General features: G+C 39.1%; 1 protein-coding gene across 2 annotated transcripts in view; it reads left to right on the top strand.

The window, feature by feature from the left end:
* ryk (receptor like tyrosine kinase) overlaps positions 1-19,913 on the top strand; it is a 40,096-nt gene extending 20,183 nt beyond the window's left edge. For both annotated transcript variants that reach the window (XM_008407696.3, XM_008407695.3), the window contains 8 exons: positions 1,657-1,782; positions 5,497-5,583; positions 7,096-7,165; positions 8,365-8,497; positions 13,735-13,844; positions 13,955-14,114; positions 15,422-15,558; positions 18,897-19,913. In XM_008407696.3, coding sequence (XP_008405918.1) covers positions 1,657-1,782; positions 5,497-5,583; positions 7,096-7,165; positions 8,365-8,497; positions 13,735-13,844; positions 13,955-14,114; positions 15,422-15,558; positions 18,897-19,008 — 935 coding nt within the window. In that variant the 3' untranslated portion in view covers positions 19,009-19,913. The remainder of the gene's footprint in view (positions 1-1,656; positions 1,783-5,496; positions 5,584-7,095; positions 7,166-8,364; positions 8,498-13,734; positions 13,845-13,954; positions 14,115-15,421; positions 15,559-18,896) is intronic.

The following is a 19,913-nucleotide window of genomic DNA, read 5'->3' as shown; positions in this document are numbered from 1 at the left end:
AGACTTTTGAAACCAATGTCTGAATTTCATAAAGCTTTGACCTGCTGCTGCTTAGTATTAACAAGATTCAAATGATTTTTAGGCCAAAAATGTTAGTTTTCTTAAAAGCTGAACCAGGTCACAGGGTTTTCTCCTGCTGCATTGTTGAAAATATGCCAACGCAATGAAAACGTCCTGGATGGAAGACCTGTAACGGGAATAAATGTTCCACACTAACACATTCATGTTTTATATTTTATGAAATCCTTTAAAAATATCACTGTGTGTGATTTAATATTCTTTTTTAAATAGCTGCACTCTTGTTGGCTTGTTCAACCATGTAGTTCTGACCACATAACAAGCCTTTAGTACTGAACAGTCCTCAGTTGTATAAAGCAAAGGAGATGCCACACTGTGTGTGTCTAAACTAAGACAGGGTTTACTAATAGTTTTAAACAAAGACAAGATGATTTTAGAGGTGCTGTTTGAGTGACGTTTCCCCCCATAGACCAAGTAGACTTTATCTTCACTCTTAAGATTTCCACCATTTCTAAATCCTGCGTTTTCCATAACTGAGATTTAAAGCTCAGAAGGAGAAAACGGGTCACCTTTGCTGCACCTTTTTCAACCTTCCTATTACCTGCTGCAGTGTTGCACCATGTTGCAGCTGACATTCTTGACTAATGCATATGCTTTGACGCCACAAACAGAAATCCGTCTCTGCCGTACTTTATTGTCCTCTTCCAATTGTTTACACAGCTGCCTCAACTCCAACCCTCCTGTCCAGTGTTTGTTTGTTTGTTTGTTTTCTGTCTTGTGCCTCGATTTGACTCAACATTTGTTTACTCCTCAATGCAACAAGGTTCAAATGAGTGTTGATGTTGTGACCTCTAGGGGGCAGCATCAACCTGTTTTTATAAATGTGAGTTTTCTTAAATATTGTTCTCAATGTCTTGCTGTCATTATATCAGCTTTCAGATGATATGTCTACATAAATCATCTATTGTTGTTGATTTTTTTTTGTCCACTTTTGTTCTGGTTAGTTTTCTGTAAGAGTTCATCTAAAATACAGTCTTTTGTGAATCCCTTCAACTTTTTCTGAACAATGATACAGTTTAAAGTATTTTTTTGGAATGTAATAGATTTATGCAAAGTAATGTAAGGTTTTTAATATAAGATTTGAATATTATGATGTGTGTGTTTTCAACCCCCTTCAAATAAAACACAGTTTTGATACCACTTGGAAAAGCAAGACAATTCAAGTCTAGTTTTTCAAATCTCTGCAGTTCAGGCTGGTGGCGCAGATTTAATCGTTTCAGGCTGCAGATGCAAAGACGTGAAAACAAGCCGTCATTCATCATCGGCATCCTGAAGATGAAACGTTTGCCGTTTTCCTTGACGTATAAAAGGTGTGGGGAACTGTGTAGGCCTGCAGCTAATGGCAGTGCAGACACTGGGGAAGATTATGCAACAACAGTGCTGTAATACTTTGCATGAGGTGGCTGATATGCAATATGCATGTAAGGTACAGCACGTCTTCCTGAGTCTGTTTCTTGTAATTGCTGGAATTTATTTGAATTATAGCAACTGCTTCAGCGATCCAAGAAGAAAAGTCCACCAAGCTCAGAGAAAGCTGTAACGTTTGCGCAATAAGACTATTTCTCTTTCCTTTCACAGGTTACCCTTCGCTCCGAATAGAGAAGAATGACCTGAGGAGCGTGACGTTAATGGAGGCCAAGGCCAAAGTGAAGGACATCGCCATCTCAAGGGACAGAGTCACGCTGCGAGACGTCCTACAGGAAGGTATCCGTCTCATAGTCACAAGAAGTTAGGACTGAGAGTTTAGTGCGTTAATTTTATTTATTTGACGCTTTAAACATTTCGATGCAATTAATTCCATGTTTGTTCCCCATCATACAAAGGTTCTTAATCCTTCTCTGGTACAGCTGTAAATCTGACGCACATCCACAAACAACACCGATGTTTAGTGGGCTTCTCTTGGCTCACTAAACATGATCTGATTGATAAGACTGGAAAACACTATAGTTGTGTTCCAGTTGTGCTAAAAGCAGTTAGTCTATCAGTGAAGCTATTCAAACCTTAAATAGCTTCAAAGTGCTAAACATGTAGCTGCAGCACAGACGTCCCCAATGGTGATGTCAGTCAGTTCACATTTCTGAAACCCCTGAAAGCTGAATGAGTACAACAACACTCTGCACCAATCTGAAGGTTGAATAACCTAAAAAACAGATTGAAAACAGTATCTATCTGTTGTTGAGCTCATATGTCTATTTATTCAATAATTACCAGCAGAAGTTGGTTTTGAACTGAAAATATTCCTTATTTTGTCGATAGTTAGATTAAAATGTAATTGATTGTGATTAATTAGTTACAGACCCTGCAATGAACTCAATTTTAAACATTTGAATCAGTCTGCCTGTACTTTAACTTTAGAAGTTAAAGTACAGGCAGAAATCAGATGGTGAAATGTAACTAATGGTTTATAACAAGGTAGAGCATCCTCTACACACACAGGTCTGGATTGGTTTGGGTAGATTCTTTTCAAAAAGTGAGACAACGCAAAAACAAAACTCTTAAGAGGTGGAGACTTTAACTTTGTAACACAAACTAAACCAACACAGCTCTGCTCTACAAACACGTTTTCAGCTGTTAAAATGTTTAAATGAATGCATTTTATGTATGGATTATCACAGAACCCACTCAGGCATACGCAGCCTTTTAATAACCCCTTCCAGAATTGATATGAAAGTTGTTGACATTCTCTGCAGGGGATGAGCGTGCCTCATCAGATCGGTGTTGATGAATACTTGCCAGGAACAGTATGTAACACATTGAGGGGGTGGTGGGGGCATTGACGTTCAAGCTTCCAAACGTCTTTCTTCAGCTCAACAGAAATGCAATCACAGCTGCTTTGGGCTTCAGTTTCACCACATACAGCAGCCACTCTGTTTACAGCGTGTTCATGGGATGGTTATTATGGTGAACTTCCCTTTCTGGACATCAGCCCTACACTGGGCCGCAGTTACGACGCATGAATCACCAGGAACGTATACAACTCTATCCATTACAAGTCTGTGGGTGTTGTGTTTTTTTTCATCACTTCTGTTTTTAAATGTAATGTGGGAAGTACTCAGTGTTCAGATCAGCCTTTGGCTTTCCTGTAAATGAACAGCAACAAAAAAAAGTTTTAAATATGAAATTCATTTCCAGTCATTTTTCTTTCCAGCGAAATTATGTGGCAACTTTGAATTAACTGTGAAATATACTGATGTTTCCCCCAGAAAGCTTTTACATGCTTTATAATTCTGAAATTGACACTAAACAGAGAATATTGGCACCCAATTTTTTTATGTAATCTCGTGCATCTGTGTGTGATGCGTAGCTGTGTGCACATTCCCGTAATCAAGGCTGAAAGGCTCACAAAATGAAATGACAGAGTCTCAAATCTGAGTTTGGCATTTTGATTTTGAACACTTACACATGGTCTGGAATGTAGACAAGGGTGACATTTTGCAGAAAATGTTCTTTTATTTATTGATTTTAGATTTTCCCTTTTCTTGACGCATAACTCCTATGCATTGAAATTGATTTTAAATAATAGTATTTTGCATTAAATGAATGAATTTTATGTATGGGTTATCACAGAACAACAGAAACAGGATTTCAGAAAAAATAAGTGTTTTTCCACTGTTTTAGATGAAGTATTGACTTTCTATGTTGCAAAAACTCAAAATTTTACCAAGTAATTTTGGTCAAGTTTCTAGCGCAGATAACTTGGTACCCTTGAAGTAAGAAAATTTGAGTAACTTTTCCCTTAGTAGTGACAAACAAGTACTAGTTCCATTAGCAGATTATTTCACTTATAAGACTGGAAAAATTTCTTGTTTTAACTTAAATAATTTTCCAATAGAACTAGTGCTTGTTCATCAATATTAAGAAAGTAATTAGTAAATACAAGGTCCTATGTCTTACTGAAAAGTTACTTATACGTTTTCAGCAAGACAGCGCATATTTAAATATTTGCACTTGTTTCTAGTGCAACTATTTAAATATTAGCACTAGAAACAAGACCAAAAATACTTGGTAAGATTTTGTGTTTTTGCAATATCTCTTTGGTTTGCCACATTAAAACTTTTTGAGCCAAACTTGTTAATAATTTAGGTTTTTAATTCACTAACACAGGGGTCTTTTGGAACCCTAGCCGTCAATCCAGCTAAACAATTTTTTGTCAAAAAAAGCACTCAATTTACAACTGAAGAACAAAAAGGGACAACTTAAGTTTATTAAACTACTTGTGTTTTTTTGTGGTTCTTTGCATGAAAACACCCAGAAAAAAATCCCCTCTACCAACCAAAAAAGCTAAAGCTAGTATTTTTTTGTGTGTTTGTTACGTTTACATTGTGAGACATTGCTAAACATTGCTAAGCATACCACAGGTATGCTTAGCAATACCTGTGGTATTCAACCTCTGGATTCTTTATCTTCTGCATTTAACAAACATTTTGTAGATGACGAATTATTTATTTTTTTTACATTTTGCTTTCATTTTACAAATAAACAGACTTTACAATACTGGGAAGCATCATTATCATGAAAAAATAATTGTTTAACACAACTTTTCACTGTTTTTCATCATAAATATACTTCAATCAAGATGCTTTTCATTGTAAATACAGATTTCTCATTGTGTAGCAACATGCTAAATATCCCAGAACAGTTTCTTGCCAATGGCTTCACAGATTTCCACAAGTAAATAAAGCCTCTCATCAATTTGCTCTGACATACATGTAATCTGGGTGCTTTGTCAACTTCCTATTACATTATGGAGTATAACAACCACAGACCCCTTACTAAATCCACATAATACTCATGAAAATTTGAGCTGCAACGTGATAAAATGAGGAAGAAAAAAAAAAAAACTTGAGAAGTCTTGAATAATTAAGCAATGTACCGTCAAAACACGAGACTCCAAATACGTGACATGCAGGGCTGAAGGGTGAAGGAGCCTGCAGGTCCAGACAGGCTTGATGAAGACGTTGCGGGGGGGAGGGAGACACTTAAACTCTAACCCTCTTCTCCAGCTCTGTCTCGTTTTCCTGTTGAGACTAAGACTCAGTTTGCCCCCAGGCTGCCACTTGTTTTCTAAGTTTATGTAGATGGTTTATGCTCTAAAATGGCCTCCGAAATGTCCCCGGGTGGCGATGTAACATTAAGATAATGAAAGCTAACCCTCACACACACCCCCGCCTTCCCACCGCTGCTTCTTCTCACCACTGCGTGCGCATTTCTGCACCGTCCTAAGCGATGAAAGATCCAGTTTTTCAGTTTTCAGCTAAACTCGAGCCAAAGCCCCTTAATCCCTCCATAGAGACAAAGCGTCTTGGGCAGAGACGCGTCCACAGATCAGCCGGTTAGCGAGGTGACCTTTCAGTCAATGAATGTGACGCCTCTGGCCTCCTCGCTCCCATTGAAACCCCTGTGGTTTGTCTCTGTCAGGCACTTTTGGCCGCATCTTCCACGGAGTGCTGCTGGATGAAAAGGACCCCACCAAGGAGAAGCAGGTCTTTGTGAAGACGGTGAAAGGTATGTGCTGACCAACGGCGTTTTCTACAAACAGAGTGGGCAAAAAATGAGTCAAACACGTGCTGTTGGGAGAAACATTTTCTGCCATGAAAACTTGGAGCAAGAACATCTGTATGAACATCTCTAAATATACACACGTCATCCAGAGACACCATCTTCACTCTAAAGCATAGTAGTGGTAGCATCATGATGAGGGGTAAAGATGGTTTCACTGGAGTTACATCTTGGTTGTAAACCTGGCAATCACAGTATAACCAACACAAAACACAAACTGTTACTTAAATGCGTTTGTTTGGGTGAAAGAAAAGGGAAAAACTCAGATTACGTTTGATTAAATGGTCGATTAAAAATCTCACATTTTGCAGATTTTTCATTTAGCCTCTGAAGCTTATTTTATACAACGTTAGAAATACAATAGAAAGCACACATAAATAATTCAGTTTCTTTTTTAAAAAATAAGAAAATAAACATTTTATTTCCTAAAATGCAATGAGAGCATTCCTCTAGTGAACGTTTGATTGTAGCAAAGGTTGCATCTGCAGCTCAAAAACATGAAACATCAACATGTAAAAAATTTGGCTTTTACACTGTACTTATCGATACAGTGTAGGGCTGGTCTGTTTAGGCTTTTAATTAATAATTAATAAGAAGGGTTTTTTTTTAAAGAATTTTAACCTGGTAAAGCTAAAACTGCTATTTGAGGAGTTGTGGGGGAAACAAAGGGTTTTATCTTAAATTTTTGTACAATTTTGGCTTAATTACTGCTCTGAATATTTTGTCCTTTAAGCAAATAGCTCCGAGTTAACTTCAGTTAACAATTAATCTGTTACCAAATCAGCTGACAATTATTTCAGTAATCGAATCACAGCCATAATCTTGACAAGTAAATGCTGCGTTTAACGTCTTGTTTTCTTTATGAGCGAATCCTGGGGATCCGCTGCACAGAATTAGAAAACATTAGTGAATCTTAAAAATTTGGACAGAATTAGCCTCTGCTAACCTAACGGGTTTGGCAGAAAACCAGATCTGGATCCAGTCCAATAAATGAACGGTCAGGCTGGACAGTAAAGGACTCTGAAGTCATTTCCACGCTGCAGGTTTGCATGTCTGAGAGAGGGCTGGTGCTCCGGCCAGCTTCTTTGTCAGCCGCATGTGTCAGCTTTCTCTGCCAGCTTCCTCTTGACCTCTCCGTTCTCTGGTGTTTACTCAGAGAGGGGTGGATACCACTCTGTGAACAATATCCCCTCTACCAGTTATGGCTTTGTTAAAAAATCCTTGCTTCCGTCTCATGTACCCCTTGGGAAGAGAACAATAAGTACCAGGCAAAGCCAAAGCTGCAGACACTGATTAAAACCTGGCACAGGTCAGCTTCCCTCTGAAGTTTCCCACTACAAGAGAGGAGCTGTGCAACAGAAAGGATACATTTATTAAAATAAAGGTTTTTTTACTGCTGTAATATTCTTTACACATGGCTTTAGGTTTCCAATTTTTTTTGTCTTGATTCTTTCTCAGATCATGCCTCAGAGGTGCAGGTGACCATGATGCTCACAGAAAGTTGTAAACTTAGAGGGCTTCATCATAGGTAAGTAGGAGCAGCCAGGAGGAGCTTTAATGTTTTTGGTGAAGTAAAAGTCATAATGTCACCATATATGTGCAAAAATATGAAGTGAATCCTATTTCACTTTGTGCTTGTAAAAAAACTTTGCTTTTCATTTTTGTCATCATTTACAGGTGTGGGGAAAAGACACATGACATTTTAGAGCATGTGCATTTATTTATTTACTTATTTATTTTATTTTTGCTTACCTGCACCAGAAATTGTTTATACATCTATATGTGTTATAGTCACACTTACAGGTTCTCAGTATTTTCTTCTTTATACTCTGTGTCTTTGTGCAATAACAATAAAGTAAGTAGAACGATTATTCAAAAGGAAAAAACATTGAAGGCAGCTGCTATTCTTCTAGTGAGTTGACATCCCAGTAAATTCTCCCCTAAAGATCATATAATGACTTCAAAGTTTTTAGAAATGGTAAAAAAAAGAAGAAAAAAAACAAGAGCTCTTTCGTTGGCTCTGCAGACATCAACCATGTTAGATCGAAGCCACGAGACTTATACATTCCCTTCACAGGTCTTAAATTTCATTCACAATGGTGAATGAAATCTTAAGGTCTTTAAAAAGTCTTAAATCTGACTTGGTGAAACCTGCAAAAAGCCTAGTATTAAACCGTGTGTATTCTTATCAGTAAAACATTTTCTAGCAACTTGATTTCAGGTCACTTCCTATGGTCATCTGTTTGTTTTATAGCTGGTGGAGGAACACCACTGTTCTTACACTCCACACCCTTCTGATGGTGTCAGAAGGGCGCGGAGTGTTGACCCTTTCCTCATACTTTGCCTCAATATTTGAGAATAAATAATAAAAAATAAAAAAAACCTAACAGCAAGAAAAGCATAACACAAAACCCATAAAATGAGGAGTTGGACGTGCATTTTATTCCTGCTGGTCATGTTCTCATTTCCTTCACTGACTCCGCTTTACAGCAGCGTCAGTCCTCTACAAGGTTACGTGTTTCTCGCTAAGATGCTTTCATGTTCCTTCTGTGCTTCCTCTTTGTTGCGTTAGTGGTCAGCACATTCATAAGTTCCCCAACACGTCCGCCCCATTCAATGGTCTGGATGACCTCAATTGGCAGTGCTGTTTTTTTATCTACCGCTCCTCCACACTTGCAGTAAATCTGCTGAGTTATTCACTGTCTCCATTGTTCTGCCTTTCTTTAGAAACTTGCTCCCAATATGTCACGTGTGTACAGAGGAGGGAGAGAAGCCCATGGTGCTGCTGCCCTTCATGGCCTGGGGCAACCTCAAGCTCTTCCTGCGCCAGTGCAAGCTAGCCGAGGCTAACAACCCTCAGGTGAGGCGTTTGTTCACAGTAGCTTTAAAGCCGCTCAAAATAATGACGATGATATGTTCAGGTAAGTACAAGTCATGTATGACACCGCACCAAGGTTATTATTCCTAACCAAACTGAACGAAATGCGTAGGGGTGTAGCAATACGACCTTTTCACCTCACAGTACGATACGGAGATCTCCTAGTTTTGTTGTCTAGAAAAGGCGTTACCAAGTGATATTGCACTAATAGACAGTGGTGGAGAAAGTACTCAAAAAATGTACTTAAGTAAAAGTACAAATACACAGTCAAAAATGTACTCAAGTAAAAGTCAAAGTACCACATTAACATTTTACTTAAGTAAAAGTAAAAAAGTCCTGGCTTTTAAAAATACTTAAGTATTAAAAGTAAAAGTACTCGCTGAATGCATTACCTAATCGCTAATATCATTAAGAGTGCCGATTGTATTTAATTTTAATACATCAGAAATGTGCCATTTTAATTAACACTACCACAGATTAAACATGTTCGTATTGTGTTTATTCTCTGTAACAGTTTAGACTTGGATATGTGATTCTATGAATCATAATTTCAGGGATGGAAACATTTTGTCTCCTGTCCTAACATAGCATGAACTTCATTAGTCACATTTATTTAGAAAGAAATCTAACTGAAAGGGGATGTAAAGAAGGTGGGGCGGGGTGGAGGACATGCAACCAAGGAGCCATGTAGCAGAGTTGTAGTCAAGACCACCGAACCCAAGACCAGCGCCCCGCGCTAAATGACACAATAACATTAAGTTTACCTATCAAAATTGGTTTTCAGATTGATCTGAAAGATCCACATTCCCATAAAAACACCTAGATATTAAATACTTAAGAGCTGAAATGAATTTAACCAGTATTAATTAAAACTCACTTCATTCTGTTTTGCTTTCATCGCTGTGCTATAATCCGCAGATGTCTCCTGCCATCCCTAGAAAAATAACGCCCTGGGCGGTTGCCCATATTGCCCATGTCAGAAACCACAACTGAAACATCGCAATTAACGGTAAATAACGTTCAACTATGAACACTGTCCAACGGTGCAACAAGTAACTAAGCAGAATGAGCATCGTGACTGTTCTCACCCTCCCTCCCACTGCGATGTTTGCCACCATGACAGGAGACCAAATCAATCAATGAGCAATGAGCATGCTCTGTGTTCATACGTTCAACTTTTACTTATTCAGCGATTAAATAAATGTCTATATATATATATATATATATATATATATATATATATATATATATATATAGCTACCGCAGTGTACACAAGAACAAAGAACGGCTCTCAGTGAGGCTTCAGTCCTTAGGACTTAGTAAAGATCCGTCCAGAAGAATCGGATCGTTCCTGAATGTTATATCACTATATTGCAGACTTTGGTCACAGCGTTGTCCCATATATGCGACACCTCAGTCAACACCTCCACACAATAATTCAGCGCATGAGTGACAACTTTTTTTCATCAGATGCAACATGTGTCTCAGTACAGCTAGCTTTGCTAGCACAGATCTTACCTTTCTTTAAGCTTTCCTTCCAAGTGACGCTAAAAGTTGGACGAAGTCCCCACCGTCTGTGAAAGCGAAGCGCTGCTGATTTTACATGTCGCCATATCAATTTATGCAGCGCTATTATATTATAGACAAACATCTTCTCCCGATCAGAGGAAACCACTGCACATGTCTGGAGCTCCGCGTGCGAGTAAAGGTGGAGGCGATGGGTGACAACAGACACTAAGTCACCTTATTGCTCGGATTTTACGGCGCCACCTTAAATCCCTGAACTTCACATTTTAACGGAAAAAAAGCGCAATGCGACTTGGATGTAACGAGTAACGCGACAGTTTTGTAGAAATGTAATGAAGTAGAAAGTACAGATACTTACTGTAAAATGTAGTGGAGTAAAAGTAGAAAGTCCCCATTATTAAATCTACTTAAGTAAAGTACAGATACACGAAAACTCTACTTAAGTACAGTAACGAAGTACTTGTACTTCGTTACTTCCCACCACTGCTAATAGAGAACAATAATCAACAACAACAATAGCCGATATAAGCAGATACTCATTTTTTGGCTGATATCGGACCAATTTCCGATATCAGTATCGGACAGAAACACCCCTAAAAATAAACTGAAATTGAGGAAACATTTCTAACTGAAATTAATAAAAATTGCAATTAATGGAGAAAAACTATGACTGGAACTATATCATGCATTTATGAAACTAAAACATACTGAAACATGTATTTATCAGCCTTCTGATCTGTCACAAGCACTTAACGTCAGCTACTGGCAAATTACGGCACTCCATGCTCCTGGCAGCACTTACGCTGCTCCATAAATGACAACAGCAAAAGTCAGGATAAAACGCCAGTCAGTGGTTCTTCAACAATAATTGAATCCATTTCTTAAAATGATATCTTCTGTTGAGTATTCATTAACCGATCTTTGTAGTCATAATCACAGTACAATACGTTGACTTTTTTGAATTCCCCACCAAAAAACTTAAAGCACAAGTAAAAGAGTGCCTTCAGTCAGAGGCTTTTTAAATTTGCTGTAATACAGACTGCTACAGGTCTGTATTAACCGAGTTATTGAAATTCTTCAATAACTGAAGAATTTTGAATTAATATGAGTTACAACATATAATTTAAAAAAATTTTATAGAATTGAAAGTCTGAAAAAACTAAACCTGCTCCTGTAGTTATAATAAAAACTAAACTGAAACTTAACAATATTTAAACAATAAAAACTAACAAACTAACTCTAAAACTAAATAAAACCAACTGCATTAGTAAAAAAAAAGTCACAACTGAATTATAATGAACTATAATAACCCTGCAGCACACTGAGACATCTGATACAATAAAAGCTCCTCAATTAGACGTTTCAGGCTCCATCCAAGTGTCAAGTCTGAAAAGCATTTTTGTGTTTCAGCAGCAATCACCACAAAAGTAGCAGCTAGAGGAACTACCGTTCACACTGTTATCACAAACATTGTTTATATAGCCATAAAGCCGGTCCTCGGGGGCAGAGATTTTCACTGCGTTCGTACAGACAGTCAGGCTTTTGTGTAGCCAAACCTGCGACTCTTTGATGCAGTTGGCAAATGTTCAGCTCGGATCCAAGCACTCAATCAGCTCCACAATACAGATTTAGCAAACATTTCGCAATCACAAGATGAAGCTTGCCATCTGTTTGCATTAATCAAAAGCCCTTTGTGAAGGTTCAAACTACACATCAGCCACCTCTCATTTCGCTGTGTGCTTTTGGCACCTAAAGGAGACAGATACAGTTTTCTGTAGTTTTCTTTTCTGCTATATAAATCTATAAACTTTTGCTAGTTTGGGAGGGGGTGACCCTGTTTTCACCCTATGTCATTTATAGTTAAAACTAAATGTTTTGTGTAACATATAAAATTTTTATTCTTACTATCAGACATAAAGTCACACAAACTTTTCCAGTTTAAGACCAAATTAAATAACCAAACTAACTTGTATTTGCTCAGTGAGAATTATGACTTCTTTGGGATTTTTTACTGTAACGAAACGCAAAAGATTAAGATTACTGTGCCTTTAAACAGTTTAAGAAACCCTGTTTGATAATGGCAAGGACTTGCAGGTTTCTTATTTAACTTGTGGGTACATTTAAAGCACAATTTAAAACAAGCTGGCAACTTTTAAACTAAGTGTTGCTTGGTTGTTTTTCACCTTTAGTAGCTGATATTTCACTTGTCTTCGTGCTCTGAGGTTTTTTTTTTTTGTGGTGAGGTAAGATTTATTTTGGTTTCATCTCACTCTCCCTTGTGTCTTCTGATAGGACATCAAGAAAAATGCACTGCGTGCGTGCGTGCGTGTGTGTGTGTGTGTGTGTGTGTGGGGGTGCGTGTGTGTGTGTGTGTGTGTGTGTGTGTGTGTGTGTGTGTGTGTGTGTGTGTGTGTGGGGGTGTGTGTGTGTGTGTGTGTGTGTGTGTGTGTGTGTGTTCTCAGCTGTGATGGACAGTCATGCATGTTAAAGGAACACATAACCAAACACACCCATGCACTTCACAAGTAGCATAGTGCACACACAAAAAAAAAACAGAACAAAAGAAATTTATGCAACTTCTCATAAACAGAAGAAGTAAAAACAGCAAGATTTGACAAACAATCCAATTGAGTTCTCATTGAATCAGTGGTGTTGAAATGTTTTGCAATATTCCTCAAAATCACCAAGTCAATTTTTCTTTTCTGATTAAAAACGCTAGATAATATTATGGTGAATTATTTTCGTTTTATGTGTTCAACAAAAAAATTAAACGTGCCCTATCAGAATGAAACAAAGGAGAAAATAACATTATTGTATGCCTGTAAAAAGATGTCAGGTGTTTGCCTAAATAAAAGAACGGTGTGCCATTTTCTAACCTCTTTTGTCCATTTATAAAATGTTTGAAAACACTTTATTTAGCTTAATAAACATGTGTTCAATGTGTGTTTTTCACTAAAACGTTTCTGGTTTGTAGCTCTACAATTTCATGAAACCAAAAACAGTAAAAAGTCTTAAGCATCAAAAAAGCTCCATTAACTTTGCAACAGAATAATGAGTGGATCACATGTTTTATTGTTACTCTTATTCCATGCAGGGTCTCTTCTCATTCTGTCTTTCTTAATCTGACTGTAGGAATTTAGGAAAGCGTGCCACGTCACGTTTGTTAGCCGTTAAGAAAGATAGGTTGTGCTAGATATTTATTTATTTATTTTTTTCAAACCCTATTATTTACGTTTCAGGGAGATATTCATCTGAGATATTACAGCGACCCAAAGTTAGATTTTAAAGCAGAATATGCAAGAGCTTGTTCATTTCTGAAGCTTAATGAGTTCTGAATGAGTCTGCAGAAAGTGAGACTGAGACACAGCATGGACCTCTACTAAGGTTGCAGATTATTAAGAGAAATGCTTATTTAAGGGAATCTGAATTTTTTTAAAAACACACATACAAAATTGTAATAATTATGTGCTGAGACATGCTTTTGAAGCATTTTGAGCTTTTAACTGAAGCCATGTGGCGCTCATCTTTGATCCATTACAAAGGAAACGCAGGAAGTTAAATACACATCATACTGTATGTCAGCTGACATACAGTATGATGTGTATTTAACTTCCTGCGTTCTCCCTCTTGTGTTCCTTCATCTCCCTCTCATCTGCTCGTTTTCACTCTGTGCTTCTCCCATTTCCTGTCAGGCCATCTCTCAGCAGGACCTGGTCTACATGGCCATCCAGATCGCGTGCGGAATGAGCTACCTTGCTCGCAGGGAGGTCATCCACAAAGACCTCGCTGCTCGGAACTGCGTGTAAGTGGCAACAATTGTCCTCGCTGATTCCCATCATGCTCCAGTTTAGTTTTTTTTTTTTTTTTTGGGTCGGGGAATGCCTAAGCCCTCCCTTTCTTGCCCCCTGGCAGCATTGACGACAACATGCAGGTGAAGATCACGGACAACGCCCTCGCTCGGGATCTATTTCCGATGGATTACCACTGCCTGGGGGATAACGAGAACCGTCCCGTCCGCTGGATGGCCCTGGAAAGCCTGCTCAACAACGACTTTTCCAGCGCCAGTGACGTGGTAAGAAATTCACCGGCAGGTACGGCGTTTCCCGTCCTGAGGGTTTTAGTTTATTTTCAAGAACCGCGAGTCTGAGAGGGCCCATCCAGGAAACGGGATCAATTGTGTTCTGGGCATTCTTTTGACAGTTGGTCATGGCTTTAAAAAGGGGAAGGGAGGCGCAGAAAAAGCCCACCGAGTGTTTCTGGTGCTCCCCTCCTTCCTGTTTAAAGATGGCAAGCAGCAACACTTAGCAGATCCACAGAGACTTTCACTCCAGCCAGTTGCTCACTTCCATCCTTCAACATTCCTCTTATGGTCATGCTGCTCCATGACGCTCCATGCCCGGCATTACCAAGCAGCTAAGCGTCTGGGGAAGTCCTTACAAGTCCCTGTGCATCACCGTTACACACATCCAGTACATACTTTGTACCTTTACACCCCTGGGTTTCACACACCACATTGGAAGATGGATGTGATGAGAGAGTTACTGCCACACTGCTAAGAACTTGCTGGAAATGTTTGCAGTGGCCATAAGCAGTGATGTAAGAGCAGGCTTTATCGTGTACATCATCACCGCGCTCTTCAGGGGTACAAACCATCTTGTACAACTTGACTTTTTTTGGGTACATGGTGTAGAACAGTTCAGATAAAGGACGTGTTCATTAGTAAGTGTACAGCAATATTTTTCGACACATTGAAAGAAAATGATTCAGTTTTTGTGCCACCCCTGTAGGCCATACCACCCTGGGTGTTGACCATAAAGGCATGTTAATAAAAAAAAGAAGAAAAAAACAACTTCTGCCTGAAAGACAGTATTTCCTCAGTTCCAGGAGCTACAATCTGATTAGTTTTATTGAGCTAACTGAATCAGTTAAATTAAAGCCAACCAGTTAGATCTGGGCTTCTGGTCCTGAAAAGAATCACTAAATATGTTCAAAAATAACCAGCAATCACTAGTGAAGTGAGTGTAGGTTTGTTTTGATGAACATTTTTTTACTTTTAGTCTCTGAAATGCTCAGCAGGAGAAGCAACCGTAGCCTGATCACTTTGTTTCCCTTCTCACAACAGCTGCCCTGCAGTTTAAACTTTCTATTCCTCAACAAAAACTCGCGGTGGTGATTTATATTCCAAGGACATTTTTGACATAATTTCCTCGCATTGTTCTTGCCCTCTTATTTAAAAACACAAGAGGGCACCGCCGGTTTTCCGCGTCCGTTAAACAAACGGCGATGATGTTTATCCTGTAAAGTGAAAACATATGGAGGCCGACAGCTTGTGTTGACTGGAGCTGAGCGGTTATGTAATCATGCTCTGTGTGTTCGCAGTGGGCCTTCGGAGTGACGCTGTGGGAGCTCATGACGTTGGGCCAGACCCCCTACGTTGACATCGACCCTTTCGAGATGTCGGCCTACCTAAAGGACGGCTACAGAATAGCACAGCCCATCAACTGTCCAGACGAACTGTGAGTTGATAAATTGATCGATCGATTCGTTAACTGTGAGGTTTTATAGGGAAACTCTGCACCTCAAACTACATCTGTGTTATTAGAAAATCAACAAAATAATGAAGTGATGGGAGGAGAATGGGGGCTTTGGGACAGTCCAGAACTAAATCTCCAAGTGTGTGGATAATCTGATTGGTTTGGAGAACTTTTCCAAACAACGCTGTTAAGTCAATGTCTAGAAAGCCAATGGAACTGAATATTGAATCAAAAGCTAGTTCAACAAAAAAGATTTTTGTTTAATGGACTTTATTTCACTTTGCTCTGTCCTCCTGTCAGATCTGTTTGTTTTTTACTCAAACTTTAACTGAGCAGGATTTACATCACATAAAAAGGTGAAAAATGGCTCTGAATCTATTTCAAATCTAGGGAGTGTACTTGGTTGTTTAAAGTCTATTTTGAGAGTTCACATAGAAAATCTTTACCAGAATGCAAAGTATGTTTAAAGTACCCTCTCCAGTATGACACAAATAAATAAAATGAAGCTCTTAATATTAATATTCTTAAATATTTACAAATAGAAAATCTGAAACAGGAAACTAAAAACTAAAAGCACCTCCATTGAATCACAATAGCAGCTTTAAAAGTATGTAACTATCTGTTATTTAGGACTTTTTCTGGTATAAAACTGGTTCATTCAGATATTCACAACATTCAGTTCAATTCAGAAATTATTTATTTATCCCAAAGGGAAATTAAATGTCGAAACTCAAATGATCTTCAGTTGTTGTGGATGGTGATGCTTTGGGCAGGAAGTATCTCTCTAACAGTCAGTGTTGCAACTAATCTGTAGAAGCCTCTGACTAAAGACAGTGGCTGTATGACAGCTTCATGACTTTTATGACATGCTAACAACTCAATATAATATTCCACAGTAAAGTGTCCCAGATGATGTCATCAGTTGTTAGCTAGCTGTGCTCATAGACCTTACTCGCTTGTGCTGCTGCTTTTAAATCTGGTCATATTGTTTGCTCAAAATGACCATCTGAATGAACAGATGTCATGAAAATAATCAATTAACCCCCCAACCACACACACCTTTGTAGTTTTTCACTCTTTACTCTTCCTTTATTTAATATTTTTAAGTCATATTTCATATATATAGCATTTTAAACAGCTTAACTCCATCCATCCATCCATTTTCTTTACACCCTTGTCCCTTAGTAATAAAAAAAAAAGGTCGGGAGGGTTACAGCTTAAGTCAACATAGTTATTGTATTGTGTTATAAAATGGCACTATGTGCCTGGAAAATGCATAGTACTGCCCCTTCAAACCCTCTGTCTCTGTCCAGTTGAGCAAATGTGTGATGTTCTGGACAAACGGCTCTGATTCATGCTGGTCCCAGTTTAAACCTCGAAGGATTGACAGCAGGGTGCCAGATTCCCCAGGAGACGTTCAGAGGCGTGCTGCGTGCCGTATCTCAACAGGCCTGGGCCGACTCAGGCGCATTATTACGCAGATCTTCACAGTACACCGGCTCCTCGGCGATGACCTGTCTTATTGTCACGTCAACAACATCAATAAGCCAAACATGTCTTGGGCAATAAATAGTTCCACGAACTGTTGTCAGATGTATCATACTTTGTGAAAGATGCCACCCAGTCACAAAAACAAATTTCAGTCCAAGACGACGTGAAGCTACCGATGGGCTCCTTCAGGACGAGGAACCTCCATAAACTCATAACCGTCAGTTAGCTGACACCTGCAGCGAAGCGTGTGTGTGTTCAGCTGCAGCCGGGCTTGTTCTTACAAGCTTTCGACAAAAGAAGTGTGCTGCTGATCAAACGCTGTTTATGTCACAGCGGGGCTGAATTAAACCGAGACGCTCAGCCGCTGCCAGCGCAGGGCGATGCGAACCTTATCAACATCCTGCAACTGTCAAGCACAGGGAGCAGCCGGTGCCCAGTGCTGCATTGTTATTTATGGGCCGTTTCCTCAATACTTAGACTACAGCGAGGTCACCGGCTTCACACTCATGGATGAGAACGAGAGTTTTTCTTTTTTAAACTCTAACCAAAGTGTGGTCTTCTGTTCTGACCTCTTTGCTTCAAATCAAATCCAATGGAACAAACTCTTAAAATTCTGATAGTCGGACCCTTCAAATTTTTTTCCATAATTCCACAATTTTTTGTGCACATACATGTGTGAAATTTTCCACAAAAATGGTGAAAAATATTGGATTAAAGTTATGCAAACTCCAACCTGCAGTATTCATCAGTTCTATTATACTGCTTCCTCAGATTTACTTGATGTCAAGTTATGGTCCTTGTTCAATACACGAGTGACAAAAATTGAGTTACTTAGGTCTTTTAAAGACTAAAAATGTTTGTCAAATCTATGCTTTTTTTTCTCCATATGTAGACTCTGAAATTATTGCAAAATTTCTTGCAAATATTTCTAAAGTAGCACCACAAAATCTTTCATTTTGACTGCAAAAAATCTCAGAAGCAATTGTGAAATCCTGGAGGAGCAGGGGTACGATTCAAAAACTTTTAATAAAGTATCTTAAAGATTAAAATAGTTTTTCTGTTTTTAATTGCTGCTAATCTAGCAAAGCAGCTAAGAAGCACATTGTAACACAAGGGCAAACTGCAAACATGTGGAAGCGGGTCCAAGCAGTGGCGTCCTCAAGAGGTGGACTGTATTTAGATAAATACAGAAAAACTCTGAGGGAAAAACTATCAGAAGCTGCAAAAACCTGAAACTGAGGTGGAGGTTTATCTTCAAGCAGATACTTTTTAAACATACAGTCAAAGAATGATCCAGACTTAAATCCAAATGAAAATCCGCAAAGCAAAAATGGGCAACGATGCCAGTCTCTAAATGTGCCTGGCAGACAGACGAACACCCTGAAAGTCTTGGACCTGCAGCTTGTTTAGGCAAAAAATGTCCATGTTAATTGTTACAGTGACAGTTCAGAATAAAGTTGATTTGAGATTTTAATTGTGTTTATTTAATGGAAAATGGAAACACTGCGATCATAAAATAGTTTTTTCGTCAAAGTTTTGCACATGTTTACAATGTAGATGCAGCTTTTGTCGTAGGATAACTCCCACACTTTGGTTTGACCCAGCAGAAATCCGTCCAGTGTCGCGACTTCCACTTGTAACTTTATTTTCTACGTTATTAGCGCTCATAATCAACATTTCTTAGACGCCGTTTCTTCCAAAAACAATGACTGGGCTACTACCAACCTCTACTCACAGGAAGCGTTGTCCTCCTTAGCGATGTTGTGTGTATGTGTTTGCCTGAACTGTGTGCTTTTTTTTTTTTGTCCCTCCTCTCTCTCGTTTGTCAGGTTTGCCGTCATGGCTTGTTGCTGGGCCCTGGATCCAGAGGAGCGGCCAAAGTTTCAGCAGCTCGTTCAGTGCCTCACAGAGTTTCACGCCGCGCTGGGTGCCTACGTGTAAAAACGGGCTTGTTCGTGTAAACGAAAGCTGGAAAGAGAGGGAGAGAAAAAAAAAAACTCTAGAGGCTTTTGGACTCATGAAAAATGTGCCTTTTCAGAGACTCTTTTACTTTGTACAGTTTTTTTATCTGTTTAATTACCTTTTTACAGCATAGAGGAGTAAAAAAAAGGAAATAAGATTCTTGCGGTTGCTTTCAAAGCATCTCCTTCTTCCCCCCCAGAGGACTGGAACAATGGAAGCATGTCCTCCTCCTGTGTGACTCATCAACATTTACTGGCAACGGGGCAACTTTTTACAGTTGAATTGTAACGCAGCAAAGCGATGAAAATTGTGAATTTGTTCTGAATAGTAGACTTTAAACGCCCGGCCGGTACAGCTGGTGTCGACCCAGACGTTTGGATTCGCTCCGGCTCGGTACGAGAGGCAACCTGGAAATGGCACACACACTTATTGTGTGTGTTGTGATATTTGTGAGAGCTCTTCAAACGGTACAGCTCTTCCTCTGGATGAACTTTCTGCCGCGTAACCGTGCCAACGCTCTGATTTTTACGGCTGCTCTGTGGACGGAACCGCAGCGAAGCTACACACAGAATCCGACTCGGCTTGGATTGGATCCCCCTCTCCTTCCTTTATTTGTACATTTGATTTGGGGGTTTTTTTCTATAAGCTTGATTGTTCTGTGTCAGAACCAGCCCCAGGCAGAATTTTCTGAGTGATTTGTCGAAACGTTTGTGCTATCAATCACTGTGAAAAAACACACGACTGCCAACCAGCGTGCTCTCGTTGTATCCTTCCACCCTTTAGCATCTTCGTGATGTGTTTTTATGGTCACTGCATGTCGAGATAAGGTTGTAAACTGCTTCCCACATTCATATCCACAAATAAAATGGGATCTTTTAAAAACA

The sequence above is a fragment of the Poecilia reticulata genome, chromosome 4, assembly GCF_904066995.2.
Source record: "Poecilia reticulata chromosome 4, P_reticulata-male-v2, whole genome shotgun sequence".
NCBI lineage: Eukaryota > Metazoa > Chordata > Actinopteri > Cyprinodontiformes > Poeciliidae > Poecilia > Poecilia reticulata.
This window is presented reverse-complemented; position numbering and strand designations above follow the sequence as displayed.